General features: G+C 37.9%; 1 protein-coding gene across 1 annotated transcript in view; it reads left to right on the top strand.

Moving 5' to 3' along the window:
* Window positions 1-2,209: 2,209 nt before the first annotated feature.
* Window positions 2,210-13,786, top strand: part of hdac9b (histone deacetylase 9b) — a 112,694-nt gene continuing 101,117 nt past the window's right edge. The window contains exons 1-2 of the mRNA XM_067449059.1: window positions 2,210-2,325; window positions 2,409-2,534. Of these exons, the coding sequence (XP_067305160.1) occupies window positions 2,310-2,325; window positions 2,409-2,534 (142 nt within the window). The 5' untranslated portion in view covers window positions 2,210-2,309. The remainder of the gene's footprint in view (window positions 2,326-2,408; window positions 2,535-13,786) is intronic.

Here is a 13,786-nt window from a genome sequence, read left to right as displayed (position 1 = left end):
TTTATGTTGGATCTGGGGATATTAAAATCTTCAGTAAATGTATACATTTAAAAGAAAAGCATTAAAGTTTATCAATTTGTTGATGAGTAAGTAGTACTCTTACAGAAGAAGAAGAAGAAGAAAAAAAATCACACTTTCTGTCCCCATATCAGCATAGTCACACTCATAGTGTTTGGATGATAATTAATCATGGTTCAGCAGTTCTGACAGAATGTGTGATGAAAGTCAAGAAATTACTGATAACTAAAAAAAAAATCACAAGGACAACTCAGTGGGACGGATCACTAAAACAGGTGAGACACGGTTAAAAATGTCTCCTGGTAGTGTATTTTAATACTAATTCTAATGAATACATTAGTCAGAAGGTCTATGGTTCTGTTGACTCTAATTAAACAACATTTTCTGTACATTGTGTAGCGTGCCCGGCACAGAGCAGCTTTTGCCTGATGAAGCCCAGCAGGTGTACGATTCTCCAGTCAGATGGCTTGAGGGGGCAGTGTCACCACCATACTGCCAACTAAAGTCCTCGTGAACCCAGGATCATTCTCACCACAGATTTGTGTGAGTTGGAAATGTAAGAACAACATATTCCAATAAGTCTAGAATTTTCTTTGGATCTATAGTACAATGGCAATTCAAATGACTCATTCTTGCAATTGTGTCAAAATATCAGAACATGTGCTATTTATATCAACACCTAATGTGATGTGGACAGGGAACTATTGTTTTATGTAAAAGGTGTAACGTGATTCTTTAAAAAAAATATTTTGTTCCATAGAAGAGAAAAACGGATTTGGAAATGACACTGAGGGTAAATGTTGATTCATTCTCAAGTTATGGGTATTCCTTAAAATTACTTGAAAAAGAGAACTGATAGCTTATATATTAGCAACAATGTACTTTTCTATTTCATGACAATGCGAAAAAATTCACATTACTGGTTCATATATGCATAACATGTAGCTTACAGCTCACAAAATCCTGTTGTGCTCTTCTAAGCAACAGTGTCATGTTGTTCTTTAATGAATCAGTGTTTTGAACGAATTGCTTGAATAAATGATTCAATGCCTTGACTAAAACGATAGTAATTTACAACGATCGGGTTCTGGAAGTATTTTTATCCATTGGGGAATACATTCTTAATAATAATATATAAACTTTTAAAAACAGACCTTCTGTGAGCTACAAGGTTGTTAAAGGACAACTCCGGTGAAAAATGAACCTAGTAGATTGTGCTCTGGGATGCGTTTTCATAAAAATCGAATGTAAAGAGTTTTATCTCTAAAAACAGATTAGCTTATAACGCGAGTGTATGGGGCATAGAATAAGTAAAATTAAAATTAAATTGCTAGTTAATACCACTAACAAGGCTCAAAATAGCCTCACACTACACGGTAGCATAATGAGGGTCCCTACATGCAAACCGAAGCATTGAGAACTTTGTAAGTGTATGAACAGTTTAATAAGAAGATACTTCATAGACAGTATTACGCGTATACAGACTATTATTAACGTTGTGCCCCCCATTATTTATTTTTAATAAATTTGCAAATATTTCAGACAAACTTCTTTCACATTCTCATTATGGGGTATTGTTTGTAGAATTTTGAGGGAAAATAAAGAATTTAATCCATGTTGGAATAAGGCTGTAACAGAAGCGCTGTGAATATTTCTGGATGCTCTGTAAATGTATTGGTTCTATATACATCTTTTTTTTAATTATGTGGTTCACAATGGTTCACGGTATTGTAGTTCTTTCTTACACTGAGGCCATTAAGTGCACAATCTTGCATCTTTGTATTTTTGTCTGATTTTTCACTTTTTTGCTTCAAACTAAAGTTTGTAATGTTGTGATTAACCTAGCTGGTTATCTTACTTCATAGCTTATAACACTTTAACAAAGACTTTTTAAAATCTCTATAGCAAAAAAGATGAATGTGGAGAAAAAAAATCTTCCAGAACTTCCTGTTGCATTATGCTTTTTATTACACAGCCTTCAACCAGTTTTCTGAAAGTAGCGTAGGACCATGAACGTGCTGTGTGACAGTAAGTGAGAGGCAGTCAATGACTCAGGCCCCATATCACTGCTGTGTTTCAGTCCTTTCAAACCGCTGAGATGGGGAAAGAGGAATTGTGAGAGCACGACTTTTTCATATCCTCAGACAATGTTCAGAGACCTTTAAACTTCAGAAAGCCATTTCCTCTGCTGGTGACTTTCTGACAAGAATTCTCAGTGTATGAGTGTATGTAAGAGGTGCATGTGCTAGACAGATCTCAGAATAATATTGCAACGAAAGAGTGACTTCATCATGAAGATCAAGAGTGGTAATTTTTTTTCCTCCAGTTTTTTAATATTTTTTTCCCCGCTGTTCCAGACAGTAAATGTTTTTTTGTTCTTGCAATAACAGCTTTAGGTGAAGGCTGTGACAAATATATGACACACAGATCCTATGGGCCATCAAGATGGGGCAGGAGAGGTCACCTCTTTCCTTTTAAAACTCTAACCAGGCCAGGCCACTCAGTCTGGGGCTACGGTGAGTCAGTACATTATGATTCTCTGTAAGAATCACTGAATTGTGTTATTGTGCAAGTGGACTTACAAAAAAAGAATGTGACAGACCAATCACTCAGCAAAACTAGACATTACGTTACTAATTATTTGTGTTCAACAGTAAAAAAAAAATGACCTGGGCTAATGGTAAAAAATAGCAATTAATATGACAAAAACGCATTTAAAATGTGCAAAAATGTAATAATGAATTACTGTTTTATCTAACATTTGATAACATTACCTATTTGATATATTTTGAAATTCTTATATACTAATGGGTTTAGTGATTAAATAATTACAAAATAATGACAAAATAAAATGTTGAATTGAACATTTTAGTTGAAAAACTAAAATAGTAATTTCTGCGTCAAGTAAATGCTGCAGTGCAAATACAGAGTTCTGCCATGAAACTCTATGGCACAGACTTATTTGTCCCTTACGCATGCAATCAGACGATTCTTTGTAGGTCACAGCTGATTGGTTCCTGCTGTATCAGTAGCCAATACACTGTAAAAAAATATTTAGGAAAAAAGTTACCTGGTTGCCTTAATTTTGAGTTAATACAATGAAAATTTTTTGAGATTCGACAACCTTTATTAAAAGATTATTAAAAGATTTTGTAAGCATATTGGGTAATATAATGTGTGTGTTATTTCTGATGACGCAGTGAAACATGCCAAATTGTGCTATTTTCATGATTTATCACATTTTTTATTTGGTTTAGATACAAAAATATTTTGAGTTTCTATTTATTAAACTAATTTCCTTCATTGTATCAACTCAAATTTTTAATTTCAATAAACTCAAAATTTTAAGGCAACCAGGTTACTTACTTTTTTAAGTTAAACCAACAAAAACCAACACAAATTTTTTACAGTGTAGCTGCGCTTCCACCACAGGAACTTTCCCCAGGAACTAGGGACTTTGGAGTGGTACTCGGTGTGTTTCGACTGCAGGAACTAGGGTCTAAATGAAGTTCCGGGTAAATATTTCCCCCTCCAAACGGCCCTGCTCATGTGTACTTTTTCAAAGTTCAGGAACTTTCAAGGGCGGGACTTGGGCACTGAACATGCTGATTGGTTAAGCTCAGGCAGCCTTTTACTTCAACCGGCATTTTTAAAAGTCTTTTGCATGTTTTGTTCTGCGTTCAGTGAATTTCAGTCTTGCTCTTTCTGTCTGATGGTGCGCGTTCGTCTCAGCCATCACCCAGTAAATGTCCGTAAAAGCTGATAATAACTTCATTGTAATTTTAAATCAAGCTTTACAAGTTTTCAGAATACGCAAGTGCTGTTTTCCGCCAGTTTGTTAAATACCTTTAGTAAACCAATACAAAACCAGCAAAAGCAGCACAGCTTAAATTTCTACATATTCATTATTAATTTCACCATTTAAATGACCTGACCCGATTACCGTCCTAACATGACGTGACAGGACGCGCCTTCACCACTGAAGAGCGTGCGCCGCGCTCACAGCTATAATGTGTCAACATTACAACAAAATTACAACAGACAGGAAAGTACATTTTTCTGAGGGGTACACTTTTTATTTCGTAAGAAGTTATGAAGATAATGTTGGAATAATGACACAGACATAGCCTGACTACACCCTCTCATCTTGACATTGTATATTGTCCCAGGCAGTTTTTTTGCTTCAACTGCGCCTGACAGAAGAATTAATTTTTTTCTGAGATGATTATTACACTTTACAACAAGAAATAAATAGTTTATATAATACCGTTTTAGTGCTGATGGCTGTTAAGAGTTGCTATGGGCTACAGTTAACAACACATTCCAGCTGGTGGAGAGGACAGCGTCAACATTTTTGATGCGAATGACAAACTGCAGGTCACAAAATGATTGCGATTGAAAGTCCGCACATGTAAACACCAGCTCGGTTTAGATAACGTCTCATGTAAACAGTCCACTAAATCTTTCAATTGGAATGATTTTAATCGGAAGGACAAAAAAAGGGTGCATGTAAACATGGCTAGTGTCGCGCAAAAATGATTACTGGCCGTTGTTGACTGGGAGGAGCAGCGCAGTCCTACATCACAGGACTAATTTGCATAATCTTCACGGTACTTTAGACGGTGGTGGAAACGCAGACAGTTGCAGGTCTGGGTGGTGGTGGGGGGGGGGGGGTGGTGGTGTGTGTGTGTGTGGGGGGGGGGGGGGGGGTTCCTGGTACAATTTGTTCTGGGTAATTTCAGTGGAAACAGGGCTAATGAGAAACTCTGCACCCTCCCAGCTCCACCTGTATCTGTTATGGGTAATTCATGTGCGTTATATTGTCCAGAAGTATGTCTTGCTCACAGCAGTGTGTCGTGTATGTCTTGGCAGTAGCAAGTCCCGTACTTGATCTGCAGCAGCAATAACAGCAGCAGTGTAGCAGATCTATTCCACCAAGACCAAACATATCAACATTGTCATATCCTTTAGTATGCCAAACACTCTGAGAGAACTGCTTTCCACCTTGTTAATAATAGCCACCATGAAACTTTTTGTTACATATTCATGATATTAAGAAGACGATATATTACCTCTGGAAGCATCTCTTTTAATTAGAGTTAGGTAATCAGATTTTTTTTCTTCAAGTAACTAGTAAAGTAACACATTACTTTTAAATTTACACACTGTAAAAAAAATATTTAAAAAATAAGTTACCTGGTAGCCCTAAAATTTTCATTGTTCATTGAAATTAAAAAATTGAGTTAATACAATGAACATTTTTTGAGATTCGACAACCTCTATCAAAATAGTATTAAAAGATTTTGTAAGCATATTGGGTAATTGTGTGTTTTATTTTTGAGGACGCAGTGAAACATGCCAAATAGTGCTATTTTCATGATTTATCAACTTTTTTATGTAGCTCAGATACAGTAATATTTCGAGTTTCTATTTATTAAACATATTTCCTTCATTGAATCAACTAACATTTTTAATTTCAATAAACTCACAATTTTAAGGCAACCAGGTTACTTACGTTTTTAAGTTAAACCAAAAAAATATTTTTACAGTGCAGCAAAGTATCTTTGTTACTTTTTCAAATAAGTAATGCAAGTTACTTTGTTTTCTTATTTATTGACTGATAGCTTTCTTGCCTCCATGTTGAGAAAATCGTAAGTGCAGAGGCAAATTGTAGTTCTAGACTAAATATGAGCATGCATTAGCTAATCTCATTTGCACAAAAAAGATTCAGTGTTCCACAAAATGAATCAAAATCAGTGAAATGCAAAATCAGAATACTATGCAAACTTCCAATAATTAAATATTAAAGAAAACAAATATTTTTATGCATTTAATCTCACTTTATTGGCCAATGTACTTGATGCTGACCTTCGATGATTCATAATAAAATTTTTATTGATTTATTTTGTTAGTGAAGAAAGTGTTAAATGTTTTTCTACTGCATCTAATTCTTTTTCAGTCCAGAATGGCAGCACAGCTGAAAGCTTTGTTTGAGCGGTACCCTCTGTACATGAGTGAATTAGCATTTGCCTTAGCCTTATTACTTCAGTTTTTGTGTAAAAGGGCCTTTACATTTGCCCAAAAATAGAACTTTTTTGTTATAAAAAACCCCCCAAGCCCAGCCCAGGTGAGAAAAAGTAACGCAAAAAGTAAAACGTCCTTTTTATATGTAGTAATAGTAGTCCGGGGGGCTGTGTGTTTTCCAGGTGGGCTACCAAAACGTATGCCCATCGGCAGAAATTCTTTCTTGATCTGGTTGTAAACGTGTGTGTGTGTGTGTGTGTGCGTGTGTGTGCGCGTGCACGCGGTTTGCGCTTAAATAGACCGATCCTGCGGGCCATGTAATACAGAAATAATATTCAAATTAATCACAGTTGGATGAGAAATAAATCATTGTGTTTGCTTGATAAAGACGTTTACGAGCCCTGTGGTTGAGAGAATTTTTGCAGTTACTGCTTTCAAAATAATCTCTCCCTCATGTGAACTGAACTGACAGGGGCATATTCATGACAGGAGCTGAAGCTCATTAAATATGCAGATCTTATCCAATCCTAGCCGTGGGCGTTTACTTTCAAGTCTCCAGTGCGGCACGCCCATCAAAACCCAGCGTTCAGGAGAGAGCCTCAAAACCAGTGTAGAAAATAGCCTATTACATATTTATTATGATGTTTTTGAATGTAAAAAATAGGTGTGCAACGATTCGTTTTAACAATGATTCGATTCGTATCATGATTTGAGGTTGTCGATTCGATTCAATGACGATATTGGTTCAGAACGATACGATCCAAAACGATTCAGTGAATTGAAATCGATTCAGTAACTTTTTAGCCAAAAATGTTAATAAGTGTGACTAAAATACGTGCAGGTGAAGTTTCCTAGATTCCTGTTGTTTCTTTTAAGGGAATCAGATTAATTATGGATATGAACAAACAAGTAAACAATTAATGGCAAATGTGTTCACATTTTATTTGAATAAAGTGCAACCAACAGTTTAGGTTGAATTAACAGGAAGTTAACCTTTTCTGCTCTCATTTTGAATAAAAGTACAGAAAGTGCAACCAACTAGTACTGCTACTTCTGCTTGTTTTTCAACATAAAAATATTACAATATTAATATGAAAAATAAAGTGAAACTAACATCTCTTCAGGTTTAATTAACAGTGGGTTTACCTGCTACTTTTGCTGTTGTTTTTCAACATAAAAATAATACAAATATAATATTAATATCAAAAATAAAGTGCAACCAACATTTCTTCAGGTTAAATGAGCAGAGGCTGAACCTGCTACTACTACAAACAGCGAGCGACTTATTAAGAACATCTCCGTCTTTACTAATGCCAAAGTGTTCGCACACACTGGACCGCAATGGTGGTTTGATAATTTCTCGCTCGTTGGCTTCTCCGTAATCCGCTGTCATGATAAATCCTGTCCGCGATATGTTTTGTTCTCTTTGCACTCGCTGCTGCTGGCGCGTGCGGCTGACGTCACAAAGGCAGACTAAGTTTAACGCCTTTATCATTAAAAGGGCTAAGAAAAAACATCCATATAAATTCTGACGTGCTTAAATCAAATGCGTTATTTCCTATTATCGATACAATCGATCGATTACCTTTTTTTTATTTTTTTTTTATTTTTATTAATTAAGGCATGCAAACATCCGATCCACCCACCCTCCCAACTTAACCCAGCGGTCTCTGTGCAATGGGGTACGATCGATTACCTTTTAAAACAATATTAGATCAATATATGTCGTCCGGAAGGCCAACTTGCACAGATCGATGTAGTTGGATCATATAGGAATATAAATCGATACATCGATGTAGTAGATGAATCGTTACACCCCAAGCAAAAAACACACAAATGTCATTAGTTGACCTCAAACAACAGTATACAAAAGGAAAAAAGCCATGACACCTTTAAAAGGAAGCAACGCAATATTGCAATGCATTATTTTTCAAAGTACTTTCCCTAACACTGCTTTCAACATTTATTTGATACCAAAGACTTAAGTAATGGTTGCTTAGTTATCAGTAGAATAAATTACATTGTAAAATAGAAACCAGGTACTTTAAATTGTACTTTTTTCCCCACTATCACTGTTTTTAACTATTTTGGATTAATGAAATGCAGCCTTGGTGAACATAAGAAACTTAGCGACCACAAACTTTTGAACAGTTGCATATGGGCCTCTCTCTCTCTCTCTCTCTCTCTCTCTCTCTCTCTCTCTCTCTCTCTCTCTCTCTCTCTCTCTCTCTCTCTCTCTCTATTTATAGGTCCTTCTCAAAAAATTTGCATATTGTGATAAAGTTAATTATTTTCCATAATGTAAAGATAAAAATTAAACTTTCATATATTTTAGATTCATTGAAATATTTCAGGTCTTTTATTGTTTTAATGCTGATGATTTTGGCATAAAGCTCATGAAAACCCAAAATTCCTGTCTCAAAAAATTAGCATATCATGAAAAGATTCTCTAAACGAGCTGTTAACCTAATCATCCGAATCAACTAATTAACTCTAAACACCTGTAAAAGATTCCTGAGGCTCTTAAAAACTTCCAGCCTGGTTCATTACTCAAAAACGCAATCATGGGTAAGACTGCCGACCTGACTGCTGTCCAGAAGGCCATCATTGACACCCTCAAGCGAGAGGGTAAGACACAGAAAGAAATTTCTGAACGAATAGGCTGTTCCCAGAGTGCTGTATCAAGGCACCTCAGTGGGAAGTCTGTGGGAAGGAAAAGTGTTGTAAAAACGCTGCACAACGAGAAGAGGTGACCGGACCCTGAGGAAGATTGTGGAGAAGGACCGATTCCAGACCTTGGGGGACCTGCGGAAGCAGTGGACTGAGTCAGGAGTAGAAACATCCAGAGCCACCATGCACAGGCGTGTGCAGGAAATGGGCTACAGGTGCCGCATACCCCAGGTCAAGCCACTTTTGGGCTACAGAGAAGCAGCACTGGACTGTTGCTCACTGGTCCAAAGTACTTTTTTTGGATGAAAGCAAATTTTGCATGTAATTTGGAAATCAAGGTGCCAGAGTCTGGAGGAAGACTGGGGAGAAGGAAATTCCAAAATGCTTGAAGTCCAGTGTCAAGTACCCACAGTCAGTGATGGTCTGGGGTGCCATGTCAGCTGCTGGTGTTGGTCCACTGTGTTTTATCAAGGCCAGGGTCAATGCAGCTAGCTATCAGGGGATTTTGGAGCACTTCATGCTTCCATCTGCTGAAAAGCTTTATGGAGATGAAGATTTTGTTTTTCAGCACGACCTGGCACCTGCTCACAGTGCCAAAACCACTGGTAAATGGTTTACTGACCATGGTATTACTGTGCTCAATTGGCCTGCCAACTCTCCTGACCTGAACCCCATAGAGAATCTGTGGGATATTGTGAAGAGAAAGTTGAGAGACGCAAGACCCAACACTCTGGATGAGCTTAAGGCCGCTATCGAAGCATCCTGGGCCTCCATAACACCTCAGCAGTGCCACAGGCTGATCGCCTCCATGCCACGCCGCATTGAAGCGGTCATTTCTGCAAAAGGATTCCTGACCAAGTATTGAGTGCATAACTGAACATAATTATTTGAAGGTTGACTTTTTTTGTACTAAAAACACTTTTCTTTTATTGGTCGGATGAAATATGCTAATTTTTTGAGTTATGAATTTTGGGTTTTCATGAGCTGTATGCCAAAATCATCAGTATTAAAACAATAAAAGACCTGAAATATTTCAGTCGGTGTGCAATGAATCCAAAATATATGAACGTTTCATTTTTATCATTAAACTATGGAAAATAATGAACTTTATCACAATATGCTAATTTTTTTAGAAGGACCTGTATGCACTTTTTCCCCCCTAACTTGTACATCCCTGTTGAATCTTCATTGTGAATTACTGGAGTGTGGGCACTGGGCAGGGATTTGGTGGCTGTTATTGTGAGAGAGAAACTTGGATGGGGAAGTGTAATGTGCCTGAAAGAGGAAATGCTGAAAGCTTCACACATCCTTGCGCAAATAGGATAGTACATTCATGAGATGTCCTTTCACAAGCTTCCTGTTTGACTCTAAAAACTGAAAAGCTTCTTTTGTAATTTGTTGGTTTCTCAGAAACGGAAGAAAGACAATGAGTAGGAGGCCTGCTTTTAGCAAATGGGGGATTAAGACATTTTAATGATGTGAGATCATATGAAGGACATGTTCACCTCACCAGACCTTTTGATCTGAAAGCATAGCTCAAAGTAAACATTTCCTTGTCAAACAGTGTTAGGATATAATGAACCCTGACAAAGAGAGCAGCATGGGTCGATTTCACACGTTTCGCCCAGTATGGATCAGAATATGTCATGAATCATAGTACCCCCATAATGATGAGCTTACATAGGTACCAGTGATCTAATCTTAGATTTAATCCATTTGGAGATCAATCAATAAGAGTGCAGACAGGGGTGGAGCTGAACAGAACGAGAGCTATTGTGCTCTATATTGGGAGCCATTTCAGGTTTGACGCAGAACATGGTCTCTAAGCAACAGCATCAGATTTTAAAGTAACAGAGCTGTCTATATTTCCATAAACAACTTACCTGCACTCACCAGCACACATATCTGAAAACACAATACAATGAATAGATTTTTGGGGAGTCTTTTTCCTCTTTGGTTAAATATGCACGTGTGATTAGAAGAAGCCCAAATTCTCAGACACTTGTGGATGATTTGTGCAACCTCAGTACTACAGAATTGCCTGTTGAATAAATGGATAGGTAAATGAGACAAGTTTTGCCACCTGCTGGTAAGAGATTAAAGAAGCAATCATTACAAGCCTTCAACAACTTGCACAATGAACTGCATCACTCGCTTCTGTGCTATTTATAAGGCATGTGGATGTGAAAATATGCAAAAAAAATGTGCCTGTATGTGTTTGAGAGAGAAACGTGTGTGAAAAAGTGTGATAATTCTGTGAAAATGCATCTGTGGTTTGCTCCATCTCAGCAGCAGTGGCCCTTCACACGTCATACTCATCCTTCTACTGCTGCTGTGTGCTGGCGGAATAAAGATGAGACCAGCTGACAGTCACATAGCTATTTTCTCTGCTTACTCCAACCTTTATGAATGTTTCTTCAACTCTGTCACTTCTATCTCTTAGGGGTGGATTTGTATTAAACACTATTGATTTATGTTAAATGAAAGTCAACTTAAAAGTGCACTATGCAACAAAACTGCATGCATTTTGCAGAAGATCATTGTTTTGGTTGTGCTTCAACGCTGCGTGTCTGTGCATATGAATATGGTTATGCTACTGCTCATAAAACATTCACTACAAGGCTTAAGGGGTATCACTAGTTTAGATGGAAAGGATCTCAAGCTGACTATCCATTAATAGACACGTTACCTCCTTGAAAATAAATTCCAGCACCAACAACAATAAAGAAATGACCCATCACAATAGATAATGCATTACAATGATCTTTACTAGAAACTACCTAGATAATTAATATGTTCAATAAAATACCATACTCACCTGTTGAGTAATAAAAAACTTTCTCTGTGTTGCTTTTGTCATCACCGAAAATGCAAACCCATGTTGATTCTTGTTTTATTACAGGCTCTGTTGTATTCTTTTTTTGACAGCAGAAGTTATTCCCTGAAGGTTAGAGATTTAGCTGCTTCATATAAACCTTCTTGCTCATTGTGACAACTAACCTAATCCATTGCCACAGCATACACACATCAAAGTAGCCATACACACATCAGAGTAGCTTGTCTCTCTAAATTAATTTGACGAGTCACGCATACACAAGCGAGTAATGCACCTTATTGTTCCGAATGTAAGACAATGTTTTTTTCTTAGAAATACATTTGAAAAAACAGGTTTGTCTTATATTCGGGGTCTAGATTTTTACATGTCAATAATACAACCGCAGCAATAATTAGCGTTAAATAATAAATGTCAGAGTTAGTGCTGCGTGGTTTGACCAAAAATCTGTATTACAGTTTTTTTGTGAAGATTTTGGCAATTTCACAATTTATTACAGTTTTCCCACTGGAGAAAAATGAACAATATATATATATATATATGTAAAAATTTCAAGGTATTCAAGATACTTTTATTTTGACAGGTTGGTATGAAGACATTTAAGTTTGAGTGTGTTTTAACAAACTGTATTATTTATTAATTTATTAATCATAGTACACTCTTATGCTCAATAGTAATATATTTTTTTCCTTGTTATACTGAATTTTGACGGGTTGTCGTGACCTATCAAAGACCTTTGATATTCTCTGTGCATATGACATGACAAATATGAATAGTTTTATCAAATTAAACAGTGACATTTTTTTATTAAGTGATTGCAACTCTATAGAAATGAAGTTCATGTGTCCTCATTTAGTGAGACAGCAGACGCTGAAATCATCATTAATGTCATGCGTGCTTCAATATGTTAATTACTGTCTCTGCTGAATTTACCTCACCAACACATCAACCTCAATAAACCCGTCTCCTGTGTGACAACTCCGATCTTTCAAATATTCCTATTCAATAATTGTTTACTTGACACGTCATCATAAATAAACCCGTCTCCGGCGCGATGACTCCGAGCCTTCAAATATTCATATTTTTGTGTAATCAATACAGCATCCTCAATAAACCCGTCCATTGTGTGATACCTAAAACTTTCGAATATTCCGATCTAATATGATTTCTGACCTGTAAGTTGCAATAATAATAATCATACACTGTTTGTTAATAGGCCAGAGGAGAACTGGCACCCTGACTGTGTCACGCCCTCACAGTCATCAGTCACTGCCACGCCCACTCGTTCCCCATCACCATCATTCTGAACACCTGGGCACCATCACCAGTCACCACTATATCAACCCGGCTCACCTTCACTCCCATTGTCTGGTCTTGCACCGATCCCACCATTGACTACCTGTCCTTCCAAGAAACCGTCATCTGTACCCTCTTCGTCTTCATCTTCATTGTTATCTTCGTCTTCACCACCATCATCGTCTTCACCTTCATCGTCCTTTGTCTGAGTATCACCATCCATCTAAGTATCACCTGTGTTCGAAACCTCTGATACTAAACCTTGCACTTGCACTAATCCCTCTGTGTCCTCTTCTGTGTCTGACAGAAGTCCAGACCAAATGCAGAGCTCTTTGGACACAGGTGGGGACCGCACCGCAGACCACTTCACCACACTGGTTCACGCTGTACGGTCCTCACTGGTTCACGACACTCCCTCCACCGCTACCCATACTAGCATCTCATCACCTGCACCCGCTACTTTGTCAGCTGCCTGCGCAAGTCCCATGGCCTGACCAGCGACCTACAGCGGCACGACGGAGGATTGCAGCGGGTTTCTCTTGCAATGTTCCCTGTATATGGACGCAAATTCCCATCTGTTCCACAGCGACAGAGGCTAGGAGGCGTTTATCATCTCATTACTCTCAGGCCGAGCCCTTCAGTGGGCACAGTCGCTATGGGAAACGAATGCCCCTGTCATCGGCTCCACCATCGCCTTCTGCACTCATCTTAAAGAGGTATTTGGTCAACAAACTGCCGAATTATCTGTCCATGATCAATTGTTTTCTATTCGCCAAGGCAAATGAGAGACAACAAGTTCCTATGCACTGCGTTTCCGCACGCTGGCCTGTATGAGCGGATAGAAAAAATCAGCCCTCATCACCGCCTTTTGCCACGGCCTCCTCGCTGACGTCAAGCAACTTATTGTGGTCTACGAGGACGCCATGGGCTTGGAGGTCCTCATCC

Source organism: Pseudorasbora parva, chromosome 7, assembly GCF_024679245.1.
Source record: "Pseudorasbora parva isolate DD20220531a chromosome 7, ASM2467924v1, whole genome shotgun sequence".
NCBI classification, from domain to species: Eukaryota; Metazoa; Chordata; class Actinopteri; order Cypriniformes; family Gobionidae; genus Pseudorasbora; species Pseudorasbora parva.
Note: the sequence above shows the minus strand (reverse complement) of the source record. Positions and strands in the feature narration are given on the sequence as shown.